This window comes from Solanum dulcamara, chromosome 11 (genome assembly GCF_947179165.1).
Source record: "Solanum dulcamara chromosome 11, daSolDulc1.2, whole genome shotgun sequence".
NCBI classification, from domain to species: domain Eukaryota; kingdom Viridiplantae; phylum Streptophyta; class Magnoliopsida; order Solanales; family Solanaceae; genus Solanum; species Solanum dulcamara.
In genome coordinates this window covers 32,921,732-32,942,381 of record NC_077247.1, presented here as the reverse complement: position 1 = coordinate 32,942,381, position 20,650 = coordinate 32,921,732, and the positions used below count along the sequence as shown (strand labels likewise).

The 20,650-nt window shown below is 30.7% G+C and overlaps 1 protein-coding gene and 2 pseudogenes across 1 annotated transcript; all 3 read right to left on the bottom strand.

Annotated features, from left to right (window-relative positions):
- Positions 1 to 1,152: 1,152 nt before the first annotated feature.
- Positions 1,153 to 13,160, bottom strand: LOC129872509 (uncharacterized; annotated as a pseudogene).
- Positions 13,161 to 17,128: 3,968 nt separating this feature from the next.
- On the bottom strand, positions 17,129 to 19,113 carry LOC129874652 (G2/mitotic-specific cyclin-1-like). The gene is made up of 7 exons (XM_055949972.1): positions 18,991 to 19,113; positions 18,786 to 18,911; positions 18,133 to 18,222; positions 17,802 to 18,023; positions 17,631 to 17,729; positions 17,373 to 17,551; positions 17,129 to 17,270 (listed from the first exon to the last, which is right to left on the bottom strand). Exons 2-7 carry the CDS (start codon positions 18,897 to 18,899, stop codon positions 17,129 to 17,131), a joined length of 846 nt encoding a protein of 281 aa, XP_055805947.1. The 5' UTR covers positions 18,900 to 18,911; positions 18,991 to 19,113.
- Positions 18,964 to 19,643, bottom strand: LOC129872508 (uncharacterized; annotated as a pseudogene).
- Positions 19,644 to 20,650: the final 1,007 nt, after the last annotated feature.

The following is a 20,650-nucleotide window of genomic DNA, read 5'->3' as shown; positions in this document are numbered from 1 at the left end:
CATTTGATCATTCTCGTTAGAGTATATAGAGCCTAGATACCATATAAAACTGAATAAGTGCTAAAAGAAGATACTTTATTAATGAACGTCGAAAGGTATTAAATATAATTATAGAGAGAATAAAAAGTCTCCTAAACAAACACTAATAACGTAATCTAAATAAACAATGACTGCTAAACTAATTAATGCAGTATCCTAAATAAACGGAACTAACTGTAGCTAATAAAGCTGAGTCGTTTAGTGCCAATAGTTAGCACATGATTATGAAGAGATGGAGTTTGTAACTTTCTTTTAAAGCATGCATTAAGAAGCATGACCTTTAGGAACAGAGGCGACTGTAAGAATATCTAATGTTTTTTTTTAATTGAAACACACTTTTAAATTAGTTTAAAAGTTAGAATGGCCAAAGGATAAATTTATATATATATATATACACACACCCCTTAAATGAGGGCAAAGTACTCTACAACGGAAAATCAGAAATCGAAATGGATAACCTTGAAATGCAATCACAATATAGTTTTCCTCATGATATTGCAAAGAACAATTTATCCAACATCGAAAGATCTAATGACAATCCTAAAGTGCTATTGAATTTCAAAACTTACAGAAGTAATAGAGAAAAGTTTAAGTAACGTAATTAAAGGAGTCTGAGAAAGCTACATAAAATATTTGAATAATTTGGTTGAGAAAGGAAAACTACATACCTGAATTTTTGGATGAATTATATGGGCCGCGAAGAAGAATTTCAAAGATCACTTCAAAAAGTGCTGAAGCAAAGAGATATTGGCTCAATTTAATCTTCAAAAAGTGTTGAGGAAAGAGCTGTAAGGAAGAACAGGGAGGAAGGGAAGAAAAACAAGGAGAGAGAGTGAATTAAGGTTGAATTGGAAAGCGTCATTCTTTATCATGGAATCTTTTGTGGCAGGATTTGTAAGCAAATCAACGTTTTTCTTGTATGTTGTTTATTTGGATTATAGTTGGCAAAAAAATAGTAAAAATAGATAAATAGCAATCTTGTGTTTTAGTTGTGCCAATCATCGACCCTAAGATCCTTTTTTATATAAATATATAGATGTTTTGCGCAAATTACTATAAGTGCTAGCATAAATATCTAGCAAAAAAGCACCCGGAGAAGTTAACGAGAGTTACCTAGATCATGGCATGCAATTCTTGCTCAGCGTGTCTTTTAAGGGTTATGTTAACCATGTTAGTATGCCACATCAAGACAATTCCCCCGAATCTTCCATGGGATGAGAATTTGAGGTAATCATCAAAATCAAATTCAATCGTTTAGATTTTGGTGATCCTCCATTTTAGTTTCCAATAGAGCCACAAAGCATGGATTATGATTACGAATAATTTCTTTTAAAGTTGTCATTGTTAACACCCCTAGTTTTTCACACTATAAAGCTAGCTTGTTGTATCATGGAAGTGTGTCTCATTAGCGGGTTCAAGTATTCCCTGTTCTCCTAATTGGGGAGGCCTCATAGTTGTAGTCATAACTACTACATATTTGGCCAAGACCTTGTTTAGGGACGGTCTGAGGTGGAATGAATGTTTCTTGAGGGCTATTGGACAATTGTGTATGTATTTTTTGTCCTCTTTCTCTGGGAACACCATAAGGGCAGAGCTTTTGAGAATTGATATTTCTATGAACGAGGCCCTTCTCCTTGAGGTTTGTCTTACCTCCTGCTATTCTAGTGGAGGGTGGTGGTGCTGGAGGGATATCCATTGGAATTAGGTTTTGGAATAGAGTTGGAACTAGAATTGGTTGACCCTACTGAATTGGCATTGGTTGCCAAGGAAAGAAGAGAGGGTTGTTGTTGTTGAGTGATTCTTGGGGACTGAAGAAGGGTAGCTGGGTCAGATTATGATCATGTTCGAATATGGAGAGAAGAGGTGTGGTAGGTACCATAGGGAAAGCATGGTGTGGAGGAATGTAGGAGTGTTTGTTGGGGCTAGTGGGTTGAGTACATTTTCCCTCCACACTTGATTGACAAAATTCTCTATGGCTAGTTTCATTCCTTCCGTTATCAGTTGGGCTAGGAAATTTTGATTCTAGAGAATGATCATTGTTTCGACTTCATTGATGTCTATGGTAAAGATGGCTGCATGGCCCTGCAGACTCATCTCTATCCATGATTGGAGTTGATGACGAAAGTCAAGAATGGCTGCAATCTGCAATGAAAAGAAAAAATGAAAGTCAAGAATGGCTGCAAGGAAAAGTAAAAAGGAAGGAAAAAAGGGAAAGGCTACAAACAAAAGTCAAGAAAGGCAGCTACGCGTTTTTAATGAAACGCGTTTACGCGTTTCATCCCACTATAAATAGAGGGCCTCCTGCCCTCATTTACATCATCCAAAAAATCTCAAAAGAGAGAGTAAAAATACAAAGAGAGTTATACACCAAGATAAATATTGTAGTGTTGAGTGTCTTCTTTAGTAGTTGTTCCTTTTACAAGAGAGAAGTGTTAATTGTTGTTTTCTCCTTGTATTTGAGACATGTATACTCCATATTAAATTAGTGAGATTCTTCTACCCCGTGGTTTTTCCCCTCTATCTTTAGAGGGGTTTCCACGTAAAATTCTCGTGTCTAATTTATTTTCATCATATCAAACTTTTGTTGTGGTGCTTTCCCCCCCTCCAACAGTGGTATCAGAGCCCTCGGTTATTCTGTCTATTTTATGCGAATGTACTATCTGTGAATAGCAACTTTTCGTGAATAGTAAAATTCGGTGAATAGTACTTACTATTCACGTGAATAGTAAATTTCGGTGACGGTACAGTTTGTCACGGTTGTTCGCAAAAATATTCAGAAACGATCTAGAAGGGTGTGAAGCAAATAACAATGTCGAGTACAACAAAGTTTGACGTAGAGGGGATAATTAGATTTTTGATGAATCGGGATAAAAGTTCTGAACATATTTTGCAGGGGAATTATTAAAACTTAAATCAGTAGTTTCTGAGTTTTTTAGGCTTAGTAATGATTGGGGATCTCTTTTAGAAACATAGTGTGGTGATAGTATTGGCTGTGGGTTGGGTAAGTTGCGTTTTCTGAGATAATTTCAGTGCAGGCAACATTTTACACTTGGCTAGTAGAGTTTGCCAAGTGTTTCTGCATGCTTTAAGTCGTTTTAGGGGTATCGATTTCAATGTCAGCCCTACTTCTGGTAGAAATTTTATAGGAGGTAGTAGAGTTATAAGGGTCTATGGAGGTAATTTGTTTTTTATTTATTAATCCCTGAAGGATAGAGTTATATTTTCGAGGGGGTTGCTGCTTTGTTTGTAACAAAGAGAAAAGGGATTCGTTATTGCTTTTGTCAGTGATCGAGTTTGGAAGATTACCAATTTCAGTTGCTTTTGGTAGTAATAAGATCCTGAGTTCGCGAAAGGATATTAAATTTATTCTTAAACGTTTGAGACTGATTGTTATTGATGTTTAATGAACTAGATAAGGACTCAGGATTTTTTGATCTAATAACCAATTTTTGGGAGTTTAAAGATTTACTTGAGTTTGACGTATAATTATTGACAACAAGTCAACAATACATGGGGTGACCGGAAATTGAATTTTCTGATTTCCTTTGCCCTTGATTTGTCGGGATAGTTCATTTCCTCCTCGTAAAGTTCACTGCTTGCCAGTTTTTTTCCAGTGTGTTCATTTGTTGTAGAGTCGTCTTTAATAGGATTGCTTGAAATTTTAATGTGGGAGCATCCATATTGTGTATGCCCCAATCTCCTACAAGTCTTACATAAGAAGCCTTCTCCCTCACAATCCCCTATAATTTTTTGATTGCCTTCCTTATCTGGTGGTTTCCTTGGGATACGACTTTGATCTGGCTGTGTTTAGTTCATAATCAAACAACCAACGTAAGTAGAATGTTGTTGTTGTTAGAGAAACTTTTACTTATGAGTTATGAAGTACAAAATTTCCTTAAGCGATTTAAATTTTGCAAGTTTAATTAATACATCAGGTGTTATCGTTACTCCCTAAATTATAATATTCGATATTTAGATTTTCACGTAGTGTCAAATGTATGTATTTCACTCTTTTGGAGTAGTATGTAGAAGTTGGAACGTAAGCCAAAGAGTGCATCTTTATGACTAGGGCGGTACAGGACAAATCGATAAACCGCACCAAATCGACAAACCGAACCAAACCGGAAAAAAAACCCGACTAGTGGTTTGGTTTGACTTGGTTTGGTGTTTGGAAAAAAAACCCGACCATTATAGGGTTGGTTTGGTTTTAACTAAAAAAAGTCAAACCGAACCCAAACCGATCCGATTACAGATATACTACTTTTAAATTATGCTATACATAAAAATATTTATTACAATGTAATTTATAAATATTTTTTAAAAAAAAATCATAATTTTTGTTTTCTTTCTTACATTTAGATTTGGACTTGAGAAGTTCATTTAAATAATATACAAAAAAAGCTCATCTTATAAAGTTATATTATAAAGTTAAAACTTCAAATAGTGTTCTGCCTCCATCTCATATGTTGATATTTTGTACTAAAACTCTTTTTAAGAAGTAATACTCTGTGCTTTTTATTAGATACTATGAAAAATCCGAGAAACCCGAAAAAAATGAAAAATCCGAAAAAACCCGAGAAAAATTGATATCGAAAAACCCGACTTTTATTGATTTGGTTTGGTTTATAGATTTAATAACCCGACACAAATAGTTTGGTTTGGTTTGTAAAGAATTCAAATCAATCCGGTTCATGTACACCCCTACTTATGACGCGTTACATTCGTTTTTTAAAAATTATGTTGTTAAATGAAAGAAATATATATATTGAACAAGAAATTAAATGGAGAAAGAGATATGTGAGAAATATCTTTCTTACTTGTTTTCTTGTCTTCATAAAAGAATGAGGAACATCTCCTTTTATAGGATACTAATTTCTGAACACCTGCTTTGTACGTGTATTTCATGTGAATTTATATAGATTTGTTAGAACAATAAACACTCTATGAAAACATACATGTAATGAGTGATAAAAGCAATAGTTACAAACAATTTTTAAAAAATATGACAACAAATGCCAAATGAGAGGTGAATTTAAATATTTATAATTAAATTCTTTTAAACAACAACCAACTGTAAATTTTGAATTTTGGTTAGTAGTTAGCAAACTTTCAATAAAATCACAAATGACTAATTGAGCCCAAATAAAAATACAAAGTAAAGAAGTCTAATAGGGAGAAAATACAAAAAAAAATACAGAGAAAGAAAATACAAGGTACACGTTTTTCTTAGTTCTGTAATCATAACAATATTGATTGAAAAAAATATAAAATCAGTACAGAACTTTTCAAGTTCTTGTTGACTCCTTCTCCCATATCGTCTTCTTCATCGATCAAACTAAAGCATGAATCAAATAGTACAATAATGATATATGCACTTCACTACTTTAACTATATAATGAAAAGGATAACCTTGGGTAGGAATCACATGAAACAAATGGATTTATATAGATAAAAATGGAGGAATACCGAAAGATATCTTAAAATTTTAAATTAAATATTTGGAGGTTATGGATATGAAAAGTATGAGAATTATAGATATAAAGAGTAACAATTGAATAGGCACTTAAATAAGAGATATGAAGGTGCATATTTAAAGAAAATAATAATAGTAGTAGTAGTAATAATAATAATAATAATAATAATAATAATAATAATAATAATAATAATAATAATAATAATAATAATAATAATAATAATAATAATAGTAATAATAATAATAATAGTAATAATAATAATAATAGTAATAATAGTAATAATAATAATAATAATAATAATAATAATAATAATAATAATAATAATAATAATAATAATAATAATAATAATAATAGTAATAGTAATAGTAATAATAATAATAGTAATAGTAATAGTAATAGTAATAGTAATAATAATAATAATAATATTAATAATAATAATAATAATAATAATAATAATAATAATAATAATAATAATAATGGTAATAATAGTAGTAGTAGTAATAATAATAATAATAATAATAATAATAATAATAATAATAGTAATAGTAATAATAATAATAATAGTAATAATAATAATAATAGTAATAGTAATAGTAATAATGATTTTTCACAAAAGCTTAGTATTATTACTTCGCAGAAATTTTATATTAATATTACTTTGCAAATAGATTATAATTTTCGTAAAGAATTTATTGTTTTATTTGATAGTGGTGCAGATGTTAATTGTGTGCAAAAAGAGATTATTCCTTTTAGATATTTTCATAAGACTACTTATTGTTTAAGATCTGCTAATGTTAGTAAAATGAAATTACGTTATAAATTATCTGAAGCATTTCTGTGTAATAATGGTGTCTGTTTACCTCAAAGTTTTATGATTGTTGAGGATATTTCTTGTCCAATTATTTTAGGTGTGCCTTTTATGAATACTATTTTTCCTTTAAAATATTGGGACAATAATAAATTAATTGGTACTTATAAGAATAAGGACTTTCAATTAAATTTTATTACTAAACCATTTACAAAAACTATTAATCAGATTGTTGATAAATTAATCTTAAAAAATCAGCAAATCGATTTCATTAAACAAGAAATTTCTTTAATGGAAATAGATGTTATTTTGAATAATCCTAAATTACAGGAAAAGATAGAATTGTTAAAAACCCAGTTTATTTTAAATATATGTGGTGACCATCTTAGTACGTTTTGGAATAGGAAAAAACATGTTGTTACTTTACCTTATGAAGATTCTTTTGATGAATTAAATATTCCGACAAAGCCTAGACCTTACCAAATGAATTCCGATTATTTAGAGCTTTGTAAAACTGAAATTGATAATTTGTTAAAAAAGAATTTGATTCGACATTCGAGTTCTGCATGATCTTGTACTGCTTTCTATGTTAATAAGCATGCTGAACAAGAAAGAGGTGTTCCCAGATTAGTTATTAATTATAAGCCTCTAAACAAAGTTTTAAAATGGATTAGATATCCCATTCCCAATAAAAAAGATTTATTAGACAGACTGCATGATGCCATTATATTTTCCAAATTCGATTTAAAATCGGGATATTGGCAGATACAAATTTCTGAGTCTGAAAAATATAAGATTGTTTTTAATGTGCCTATGGGTCAGTTTGAATGGAATGTTATGCCCTTTGGATTAAAAAATGCCCCTTTTGAATTCCAAAAAATTATGAATAATATTTTTATTCCTTATACTAATTTTATTATTGTTTATATTGATGATATTCTGATATTCTCTAAAAATATTGAATCACAGTTTAGACATTTGGAATTATTTCAAAAAATTGTAATTCAAAATGGGTTAGTGATTTCTAAACCAAAAATGTTTATTTTTCAAACAAATATTAGATTTTTAGGTCATAATATTGAAAAAGGTAAGATTAGTCCTATAAATAGGAGTATTGAATTTGCTTCTATATTTTCTGATATTATAACTGATAAAACCCAGTTGCAAAGATTTTTAGGAAGTTTAAATTATATATCTCCTTTTGTTAAAGATTTGGCTACAGATACTGCTATTTTGTATGATAGATTAAAAAAGGATCCTAAAGCTTGGAGTGATTTGCATACTACTGTTGTTAAGAATATTAAATTAAAAGTTAAAGAATTGTCTTGCTTAACTCTGGCTAATTCGAATTGGATAAAAATAGTTGAAACAGATGCTTCTGATATTGGGTATGGTGGTCTTTTAACTCAATATTCTTCCAATGATAAAAATAATTTTATTATTCAGTTTTATTTCGGAAAATGGAACAATAGTCAAAAGAATTATGCTACTGTGGCAAAAGAGATTTTAGCCATTATTAAATGTGTTTTAAAATTTCAAACTGATTTATATAATCAGAAATTTATTATTAAAACAAACTGTCAAGCTGCTAAATTTATGTTCAATAAAGACTATAAGCATAATGTTTCTAAACAGATGTTTGCTAAACAGATGTTTGCTAGGTGGCAGGCTTTATTAGCCCCTTTTGACTTTGAAATTGAGTATAAAAAAGGTATTGAAAATAATTTACCTGATTTTCTTATCAGAGAATATATAAATTAACTATTTTCATATACAGGATGCACCAAAATTGGTCAGGGTCCTCTAATCGAGGACGAGCCAGACCCCAGTATGGGAATAAATTCCAGTCATTAGGCCAGATTCCAAGGCCAAGTTTAAGTGGAGCTTTTTCTACTCCAGGAGTGTCGTCCTCAACAGCTGGCAATGCCAGTGTTCGACCCTCCTTCGAAGATTACCAAAGCTACTTGAATTTTATGAATGCCAGCCATGATGGAACTCTTGGAGGTAACAATGTTACCAATCAACCCACATCAGTTGAGGACATAAATGAAGAAGATTCTTTTGCCTCCATAATTGGCAAGTCTGATAAAGAGATTTTTGAAACAAGTTCTCAAAAAGAATTGATTTTATATATTGATCCAAAAGATTTTCAGTGGAAGAATAATCCATGGACTGTGATGAAAAAATATCTCAGTAATGCATTATTTCCGATGCAGACATATAAAATCAGATTACATTATGAAATGATTTTAACATCAACTGGGTCTGTTGAGATTACCCATAACAACACTGGCGGCCCAAATAAATTATATTTTACATATTCCAAAATGATTATTAAAAGGTTGATTCTACCAGAAGAATGAGGATTAAGCACTATAAAAGATTCTCAGTATATCCACCCAATAACTAAGATATCTGTTAATTTTAATTATTGGGATTATGTTGAAGCTTTTTCTAAAACTTTATACTACGAAAATGATGACCACAAACATTTCTGGTTTATCAAGATCTGTGCTCAAGTCTTTCGAAACACTGTAATACCCACTTGATTTATTAAATGGCGGTCTCTTGTTGGACCCTCAAGGAGAATTTTATCCAAATCTTTTCTAGATTTACATGACCGTTGGCTTGATATTACTCCAAAAATTTCAGAATTGGAAAAGGAAGATAGATTATTCAATGGAACTCCATTAATGAATTTTTTCCTTGAATTTTCTATTCCTTGGATTCTTAAATGGACAGTAGAAGTAACAGAGGACAATGACAGAATACCGTGCCTCTGTAAAAAATTTTATACTAAATTCTGATCAAAACGGATTCAAAAGGATAAGGATGACAGATTATATGGCCAGGACTTATTAGATGAAATTAATTCTGCTATTATCAAATATGAAAAAACAGAACAGATTAGAGCCCCAGTGGAGGAAAGTCATTTTGCCAAAGTCACGAGAACCTTGCAGATTAAAAAAAAGGAGTTTTATTTCAAGAACTTGTTGCAGCCTACATGGAACAAGTTAAACGGGATATTCAGGCCCAGTTTGGAAATAGTGATGATGATTCCATGCACAATCTTAATGAAGATTTTGAAGACTCCCAAAGTGTTAATAGTATCACTTCTAGTGACATTCTAGAAATTATCAAAAAAGCTGAAGAAGAAATTTTCCAGTACAAAAATAAAAAGATTTAAACAAGCATAGTGAAGGCCGACAGATTTGGACAGCTACACAGTAATTTTACTGTGTCAACAGTAATTTTACTGTTGAAATATTGAAAAAAGGGTCCTAACTGTAGATTTTTATTGTTTGAAACTGTGTACTTTTTGACTTTTTGCACATTTTACTGTGCACTCTTTAGATTATAAATGAATGCATTTGGCATTCATTTCAGGTAGGTTTTTGGACACCCTTTGCTTCTCCTTCTCTCCAATCTCTCACTACCTTCCGCTACCACTGTAATAGTTTATAATATTTATGTAACATAAATAAAGTTTGAAGTTTGTTGTAACAATCCCAGGAGACTGGTGGTCCTCCAGGTACTCATTTCTTTCTTTTATTTATTTATTTTGGTACAACTTAGACCCATGATGGGCTAAGTCTTTAAGTGTTAAATAATAACTAGCATAGGTTGTTAGAATACCAAATGTCAATGACTCTAAAATAAGAGTTTTTTTTAATGGGTTACGGTTTTAGTCAGGTTAAAGTTAAAACAATTTTATAGTAAACTAAGCTTAAATCATGTCGTTGGTAAGCCTTAAAATGGGTATTCTCGAGATGATTAGTGATGGATTAATTGGGTTAAAACCTTGTAATTCCGTTGGTAAGTCCTGTATGGCAGATGATATCGCCTAGGGATGTTCCCGATTAGGTTTTAAACGATTGATTCGTGGTTTACATAAAATACATTTGACTTTGTAAAATTACCAGACTAAGTAAAATTTTTCAATAACCTCTAAGGTCCTGCTCATCACTTGGTATCATAGCCATGGAAGTATTCTAATAATTTATAAAAAGTTATTATTTAACACTTTTTGCTTAAACTCTGTGTTAATGAATTGGTTTAAAAAATCAAAAATTATTAAAAAATATGTTAAAAGAATAGATAGATTTACCTGTTAATCAAGATTTATTAAATACTTGGACGATTCCTAAGGTGGATGTGCAAACTATTTATAAATTTGGCACATTTGAAAGATTTGTTGGTAAGACAACTGTTAAAACTACCGAATTAAGTTTTACCATGGAAAAAGAAAGTGATATTTTCCATCTATTTACTCAAGATGATATTGATTACTATAAACATAAAGAATTTAATTATTTGCATATTGGTTTAGTTCAAGTTGCTTTTAAACCTTTAACTTTAAAAGGATTACCTGAATCTTTTATTGCTGCTTTAAGAGATGGGAGAAATTTAAATTGGAATAATTCTTTAATTGGTACAATACAATCTAGTTTGGCTTATGATGCAGTATATTTTAATGCTTATCCAAATTTGAATGTTGCATTATCTGATATGAATGTTTTACAGTCTTTGCTTTTAAATGTAAAGATTAATGGTTATAATTATTTACCTGGAACTGAAGTGATTTGTATTTGTACTAGAATTGTGTATCAACCTTTATATATTTTACACCTAGGTGTCGTATTACTGACCAAAATAATGAGACGGTATTGTTTGAAAATGATTTTTCTAAGTCTAAAATTATCACCCTTAGATTAATTAAATGCGAAGAAATTAATTTCCCTGAAGAATGGATTATTGAGGAGGCTGTTGTCCCTCAAAATATTACTTGTGATGAAATTTTTGAGATTTCACAAACTTTGGATGAAACTGTTAGACTTCGTTTTAAAAATGATAAAATTACTAGAATTACTAATTCTTCTTCTAGATTAACTAGATCTGTTTCTTCATATATTTCTCCTGCTAATTATTTAGTAGATATACAATCTAGGGCATCTACTTCTCAGATTAGAGAAACTATTCCCCAGAGATTTGATCATATAATAATTGATAGTAAAAATATTGCTCAAGGAGGAGATTTAAGCGAACCAACAGATTCTGAAATGAATTTTTCAAACGGTTTAGATGGATAGTACACCTATTGATTTTAGTCCGGGTTCACCGGCGAGAAAAAATATATCAGAGGAATTGTTTTGTAAAAATTGGGAACCTTTTAGACAATGGTTTTTTCAATCATTTTCCCCAAAAGAAAAGAAATATTTTTAAGAAGATTTTTATGCTGATTTGGCTAAGAAAAATATTTTATTATCATTTGTGCCTTGGTTTATGATTAAATATGTAGGACAATATTTATCTATTATTGAACATGAGTATAGATTATCTACTGGAGATATTGTTATTTCTTCTTTACCTCCTATGCAATCTTTTGAAATTTATAAAGAAGGAAAAATAATTAATTTTACTATTACTAGTACCTTCATAAAAAAGGGTATCAAAAATCTTATTTCGTAAATCTTTATCCTTAACAGTCTTCAAAATATCAAAAATCTTATCATCATCTATAACAATCACAGTTAAATCCTAAAAATTGGATAACAGATTATACAAATTATCATCTTTTTCACAAGGCAATCCCTTTTGATAGGGTACACAATCATCATCAGAAAAAGATCGATCAGAATCTGAATATAAATCTTCATTTTGTAAAACACGGACTTGGTTTTCAGTAGAAGAGGAAGCAGAATCTGAACTAGTTTTAACAGTATCAAAAGGAGAACCATCATTATCAGAATATAAAGAATTTTGCACAAAAAATCTTTTAATTTATCATCTAAATCTAATAATTTAATCTTTTCTTGAGTTTTACACTCATTGGCATAATGTCCATACCTACCGCATTTATGTCATTTAACATGCTTCTTAGAATAATTTTTTTTACCAACTTTCCTTTTATACATTTTCCTATATTTTTTAGGAAATTCTTTCAAATCAGTTTTAGTTAAATCACGACGCTTAATCTTGCGAGATTTTCTGTAAAACTTTTCTTTAGAAGGATAAACTTTTTTGTTTCTTGCAGTAATAGGCATATCAATAGCAAATTGATCACAAAATTCACCCAATTCTTGTTTTTCATTTAATCTATTTTTCTTAATATGATAATTTATTTTAATATCATTACAAACATTTAAATCTTCCTGGGTACAAATACTTATAATCTTACCATAAGTAAGTTTTTCATAAGAAATCTTAGCTTCAGTACCACGAAGAGTTTTTCTAACACGTTCAACAAAAATAGAAGGCAATCCATCAATAAATTTAGATTTTCAATGTTCATGACTGCAATCATGTAATTCCATAACTCTACTCAGAAAAACATCTTTATACCATCTAAAATCAGACAATTGTCTACAGTGTAAATTCTGTAAAGTAGTTCTAATCATTTCAGCTTCATCTGTCCATCTACCACAAAAATGTTCAACCATAGTAGTGACTAATGTATAAACGGTATTGGCCCTTTCTTGGCCTTCAGAAGTAGAAACATCAGTGGTCTGATAAGCTAATTGACTAGCTATAGTCTGCACTGTTGTGGTATTCATAATCGTGGGTCGGTGTTTCTCATTTAAAAAATTATCCCACCAACCTTTTAACTGACCAGTAAAACCAACAGTAATCATATAAGCAATTTCTTTGTCAGAATTTTTATTAACTTTAGAAATTGTACTATACATTAACATTCTATGTACAGTAGTGAAAATCTGTTTATCATTAAAACCATCAATATTCCATTCGTAAATCTCACGAGAATTATAACTGTAATTAAAAACATGTTTCCGTTCTTCATTCAAAACATCAACAGGAGTAGGCCTATTATAATAGTACATGCGTTGAATAGGCTTGTTAGCCCACTTAGTGTTAATTCTATTTACAGAAAAATCATGTCTAGCCCTTTGATTAATAAATGCTTCTTCTTTGACAGATAAAATAGGTTGAGGTTGTAAATCCAGATTTTTAATTTGAGAAGACAAATCAATACTTTTCAGTTTATCTCTTAAAAGTTGTTCAATATCTTCAGAAGATTCTAATAATAATAATAATAACAATAATAATAATAATAATAATAATAATAATAATAATAATAATAATAATAATAATAATAATAATAATAATAATAATAATAATAATAATAATAATAATAATAATAATAATAATAATAAAACAACAACAACAACAACAATAATAATAATAATAATAATAATAACAACAACAACAACAACAGCAACAACAACAATAATAACAGTTACAATAATAATAACAATAACAATAATAACAACCCATGTAATCCCATAACAACTCATGTAATCCCATAACGTGGGGTCTGGGGAGGGTAAATTCTATGCGGATCTTACTCCTATCAAGGTAGGACGGCTGTTTTCGGGAGACCCTCGACTCAATAAAACATAAAAAGACGTTAGATAAGGCTAAGAAGTGAAGAGGTCAATAAGTTCAAAGAGATATGATAAGGAAAATAACGGGGGCGCTACAAATAAAATAGAGTAATCAAAGTATGAAAAGTATGGGAAGTACGGAAAGTAATAGATAATAGCAAACATCAGAGAACAAGAAATTATAGTGTGTTAAAGCGTCTACTAATACGATAGACTACCGTGACTATGTACTAGCCTTCTACCCTAATGTGGGTCCTCCACATCCTCCTATCTAAGGTCATGTCCTCGGTCAGCTGCAGCTACGCCATGTCCTGTCTAATCACCTCTCCCCAATACTTCTTCGGCCTACCCCTACCTCTTCTGAAACCATCCACGACCAACCTCTCACACCTCCGCATTGGGGCATCTGGGTCTCTCCTCTTCACATGCCCAAACCATCTCAGTCGCATTTTCCGCATCCTGTCTTTCACCGAGGCCACTCCTACCTTGTCCCGGATAGCCTTGTTCCTAATTTTTTCGCTCCTGGTATGCCCACACATCCATCTCAACATTCTCATTTCGACAACTTTCATCTTTTGAACGTGGGAGACCTTAACTGGCCAACACTCCGCCCCATATAACATAGCCGGTCTAACCACCACTTTGTAGAACTTGCCCTTAAGTTATGGTGACACCCTCTTGTCACATAGCACACCGGAAGCGAGCCTCCATTTCATCTACCCTGCCCCAATACGGTGTGTGGCATCCTCGTCAATCTCCCCGCTTCCTTGCATGATAGACCCAAGGTACTTGAAACTACTTTTCTTTTGGATGGCCTGGTCGCCAAGCCTAACTTCCGCGCCATATAACATATTATTTGGGTTATGAATTTGAAAAGACATAGAAATATTAGATATTATTAAAAATAATTAAGAGTTAAGAAGATGATAATGTGTGAGTTAAAGGTACAAGATTAATGAATATTATTAGAATATAATTTATGAAAATTAAGAGGTATAGTTATTGAGTTGATTTTAAATGGAAAAGTAATTTTTTAAAATGATTTTAAGAAAATAAATTAATAGATAAGGGCTATTTTCGTAATACAGCTTTTGACTTAGGTTCTTACCACTTTTAGTAATGTAAATAATATATGATATATGATATGGTGAAACCACTGAATGTTAATGAAAATATTAATAAGATATGTTAAATAAGTATCAATGTTATATATGTACATCTAAAGGACATACTTTTTTTTATAATTAAAATGTACCTGGTTAGCAGGGTGTTGGGGGCTTGGCTGACAAATACTGAAAAGAGTTGAAAACTTGACTATTTTGACTATCGTTTACCAATTTTGCTAGATATCCGCAGCCATATTAGCCTCCCTTAGGCAGTGACTAGCTTTAACATTAGCTTGTTTCATTATTTGCTGAATCTTCTCAATATTGGAGTTGAGTTTGTAATTTCCTTGTCTATCTCCTTGAATCATCTGGAACAAAAAGCTATAACAAATTCACCTGCATCATCCCTCAAAACGCCCTCCAATGTTACAATAACTCCCATCTGTATTCATCTTTAGAGCACCTATTGTTGGCAATTGCCAACAAACAAATAAGCATTTGACAACAGGTTTTAGTTTGAGAAAATGTATATTTACATCCACAACGCTGTTTCCATATTTCCTATGAAAACATGTTGGATGGACTCTCTCCTCAAGATGATGCAACATTTACAAGTTGAGTCCTTGAGAATCCCAAATCTTGCTATGACTTCATTGTAAGGAAGCTTGCCCTTCCAATGTTTTCAAACAAGAAAAGAGTTTTTAAAAGGAATATTTGACTTCCATACCTCAGTTAAATTCAGGTGCCAAGTAGATTTGTTGGAGAACTTTCCGGTTTCGGTGAGGTCCCAAAATACTGTCTTGCTTATCATGGTTGCAGGGCCGTCTTAACCCTAGGCCACTAAAGTCATTGCTTAGGCCCCATTTTTTTTTAAAAAAAGACTTGTATATATTTAAAAAAACAATTCTATGTACTTCTAATTTTTTTTAAAACGGGTAAGAAGTAAAAAAATATATATATATTCAAAGTGTTGTTAGTTTCCACTATCATAGGTGAATGAGATAATTTTTGGAAATAGCTTCCTTACGTGGGAAATTGTAGTTCCTAATAATTTGAGCTTATATTATTATTTACCTTATATTCATCTTTTTTATTCTCTATTTTGTTATTATTTTTTTTAATATTAAACTCTCTTCTACACAAGTTATAAAAGAACAAAATCTGTTTTTTTGTTATTTTTTTCAAAATTTTAAGAAGTGCAACAAGGCAACAAGCAATCATTATATTGAAGGAACACAATACTATTTCGATATCGTTATATCAATTTTATCATATTCTTGAGCCAAGTTTTATTATTCTAACTTTATTTTATAATTTTTTCTTCAAAATTTGTTATTAATGATATTCTTAGTTCATAAGTATATATATTTTTGTTTTAGTTATTATTAAAATTTAGTCAATTTAAATATGTCAACTAGAAAACATGAATCCGATTTTACAAAAAGAGAGAACAAGAGAAAATTTGAAGAATTAAATTAATCCCAAAAAGGAACACTTGATAGATTTTTAACAAATAATAAAAATCTTGAATCGAAAAATATGGGAGAATGTTCTTCAAATGAACAATCACTAATAGAGTTGAGTTGGATGATAATAACATCGAAAAAGAAAATCTAAAAGAAGTTGATGAAAAATATGACATATTTCCGATAATCAAGAACTCCTAAATAAATTAAATAGTTGCATTCCTAAAAATAAATGAATATGAGGATCTTTCTTTTTGTTTTAAAAAAATTTAACTAACTAAATGAATATTAGGGCCCCTCTCTAAAGTTTGGCTTTAGGCCTCCAATCTTGTTGAGTCGAGCTACAGGATTGCCAATATCAATTGACAAGATATGTTGGATACTATATATATATATATATCTATTGGATGCTAGAATTTTTACAATTTTTTGTAACTTGGGAATATAGACATTATTATAATGTTTGAAATATTATATCTCGTAAGATGTTTCAAAGAAAGATGCGGGGATAATCAAGTGGAGAATGAATATTTTTTACTGGTACTAAGCAATATCAAAGTAACCAAAAAAAAAACAATAATCTTAATATGAAATGATATACTTGGAAAACCAAATTGAAGATTTTCTATAAATTGTATAACCTGATTAAAATATAATCAGGTATGTTCCAAAGTGAACATGGACAAAAGAAGTCACGGTTGTTACAGATTAACAATAACCATGAGCTTTCCAATAAAAGAAACAAAATAGTAACAAAATTCACCACAATGTTGAATGGTTGTCACGTAAAGTTGGTTACCGTACAAGCCCCCCCCCCCCCCCCCTCTTTCTATTATTGAGTCTGCACCAAAAAATGTGCTGGCTCAACTTTTGCTACATAGCCAAATTTGGAGGCGTTATACTTATTATGCACCCCTACTAGTACCCCTGTTTTTGCCTTCTGGTGGTAGCTCACTATCGATTTCGCGCATTCCCTAAAGAAAAAAATGAAAAAAAAGAAGCTAAATCAGAACAATCTTAGAGGGGTGAAAGTGAGAATCACAACATAGATACGGAGTAATAATTAGTGTACTCACATAAGTGAATCTTCTGAGTATCCTGTATGCCATTCACAGGTTCTACTCCATTCCTTGACGCCATAAAGCGTGCATTGAGCAGTATAGATTGCCGCAGCAGCCATAAATGATGGTGGGTGTTTAAGCATTTCATATTCCATGAGACAAAGCTCGATTAAGAGGAAAGACAATTCCTCAAGCTGTTAACAACTAAGAGTAAGTAAATTAGATTTTACGAGATAATTAATTAATACGGGCAAATATTTTTTGTGCCCTAACCTTCTTATCAGCTTGAGCAGCCTTGAGAAATCTTGTCATAAAAACATATGGAGTTGGAAGTGACATAGTAAATTGCAGTGTGTTGAGCATCAATTTTTCCTGCAGTAAAATTACTTAGGAATAGATTTAAATACCAAATAAAATAAAGTCATTTAATTGAGATGATTGTACCATTTGAAGAACGTCTTTTCTGGTGTAGGTATTATACGAAATAAAGACCAACTCATGCACGAGGGGGGCAAAGGTCTCCTCATATTTGCCTGCTAATAGCAAGGCAACAAGACCAACAAGCTGCAATATGTCTTTTGCAACTGCTTGTTTCTCCAAAAATCTGTCTAACAAATTAACAGTAAGGAATAATGTCTCTTCCTTGAACTCAAACTTGTCATGTACCTGTTGGTTTTTTAGAATAATAATAATAAAAATAATAATAATAATAAGCAAGTTAATTAATATCACAATGGAATACCTTAATCATTTCCTAATATTCATTTTAATTTACCTCAATGATCCAGTCTATTAGTACACCTCTCATACACTTATTGATCTCAAACTGTTGTTCCATATACTTTGGTGAAACACAGCTATAAACCTGAATACAATAGCCAATATCACTTACAAAGAAAAAAGGTAAAATTATGTAAAAAACAATGTCATGCAGAAAAGTGAAATTAAAGAATTGTCAAAAAGGTGAAAAACATAAAAATATTCTTTTTATGAAACAAACTAAAAAGGAAAGTAATACAAACAAATTTAAAACAGAGGGAGTAAAATATGTGTAAGATATTTATTAAATTTCATCTGATGTGAATTTTATTATGTTAATTAGGGAAAGGAAGCAATTGATATAAAAGTTTTACCTAAACAGAAGGTTGATAATTTAAGAAGACGAGATAAATTTAGTCTTAAAACAATCCATCAATGGCCAGTGAATAATTGAGATAGGAAATGAGAGAATATTTATTATAGTCTTGTTATAACAGGGAGTTGATTTTTTCACATAACGTTGTAACCTAGAAATTTTATATATTTTTAATACTATCAAGTCAAGTAACCAACCACAGCATATAACTTTTCAACACAAGCCTAATAATTAATTAGTTAAATTGCATCGATGTATATAACTTAAATCTTTCTAACAAAACCGGACTTGACCTCCATTTTTCTGTAGTTGGCATACAAATCTCCCACGTAGTCGACACCAGCAAGCGGGTTGTTTGCATCATCGCTGTCAATATCTATTAGCGCCTCCTCAAATATGTCCTCCATTTCAACCTCCTCCTGAATTTGTAATCGTCGCGTAAGTATAAAACATCAACACAAATTAATACCACTAGAAAGGGAAAATAAATTCTCTTACAATTTTTGTGATGTTGTCATTTGAGAATATTTCAGGTTGTTCCAAACACACAAGGACGGGTTGATCTTCATGAGTTGTGTCATATTCCTCCCATACCTTAAAATCTTCAGCTGCTAGTTTTGGTTTCTTGGCTTCCTGTTAAAAATCATTTGAGTACACTTACATTAACAAAATAAAATCGAACTTTTTTATTTAACGTAACTCAATGAGATTGAAATTTTATACCTCGGGACAATGTTGATGTAAGGTAACAACTTGTGCAGAACCAAATTTCCTTTATTAAGAAAGTTATACTTTATGTATCAGCTAACCAAAAATATGATTGAGGAATAGTGACATTGAGATTACTAAAATCTATATTCAAAAAAATGCAACGTTTATGGTCTAACCTCGTAGAATTCTTGTCGTAGATCCCATTTGTTCTATAATCAAGAAAAAAATACCCCAAATGAATTGTATAAAGTGGAAATTCAGCAAAAAAAATAATCATTAAAGATTGAAACAAGAATTACTCTGTTAATCCTCTCTTATTAACAACGCAAGAATATCGATGAGCTACTAAATTCTGATTAATGACGCTAAGTGCTCTTCTAATAGTTTGTCTCCTCTCCCCTCCAATCTTGACAATTTGTGCGTTACCACCTTTCATTCATATCAAAATCACAAGAAAAATATCATCTTAAATTAAATTGACATTTTTTAGACCCAAAAACATTTTTTTTTTAAAAAGTGAACATACAACTTCAGTCCAAATAGTTACCTTGCACATTTGTGGTTTTATTCTGGTCCATTTTTTGTTGTTGTTGTTGTTGAATAAAAGAACCAATGAAAGGGAGAGGAGAGAAAATAATGGGTATTGTATATTATGTCTGGTGAAACACAATTGAATGTGATGTCTCTTTATATATATTCAAAAGAAAATAGGACCGTTGTAGCAAATTAGATGTTACCTTAAAATTAATCCAAACATGGTAGACTGTTAAATTACTTTCTATAACTTCTTTATTTAATAGGATTTGAGTCATAGACATGATTATATAGTATGATATTATAACTTGATTAACATGTCATATTTGCTTTATTATTTTTGAAATTTTAATTGTTATATATAGACCATTAAATGTATAGTTGACCTCTACATAATCTAGTTCTAATTACACTAAAGCCTTGACGTAATAATCGTTGGAAAAATATATATTCTATATTTTAAAAATATCATCCTAAGACGAAACATAATTAAATTACTTACTTAGGTTTACTGCATAAGACATAAGTCAAAGTTTCAAGTCAGTAGTGTCTCTTTAGCGTCGAATATATTTTACTACAATTCTTATTCAATAATAATATTATACTACAATTACCATGTTTATATCGCCCTGAAGAAAATGGCCATACTCGCTGTAAGGTATGAACGACAACCTTAAATACTCATATTAGTAGGTTAAGCATTTCATTTCATATTTATCACTTATGTGTTAAAGGAGAAATCTTGAAAGACTCTATTTTTGTTTTCCTCCCTTGTGTCGGCGATACCAGAGGCGAATTCAGGATATCAATAAAACGGGTGCATCATTACTTTAAAGATAAGATCTAAAAATATAGGAAAAAGGCATGATATATGTTACACCCCGGAATTTCTTTTCTCTTACAATGGCTATAG

What these genes read in the sequence shown, in the direction of transcription:
- LOC129874652 (XM_055949972.1), bottom strand. Translation starts at nt 18,899, where the DNA reads ATGGAGGACATATTTGAGGAGGCGCTAATAGATATTGACAGCGATGAT. An exon ending in TAATAGACTGGATCATTGAG is followed by an intron (nt 18,024 to 18,132) that starts GTAAATTAAAAT and finishes AAAAACCAACAG; the next exon opens with GTACATGACAAGTTTGAGTT. An exon ending in GAAAAGACGTTCTTCAAATG is followed by an intron (nt 17,730 to 17,801) that starts GTACAATCATCT and finishes ATTTTACTGCAG; the next exon opens with GAAAAATTGATGCTCAACAC.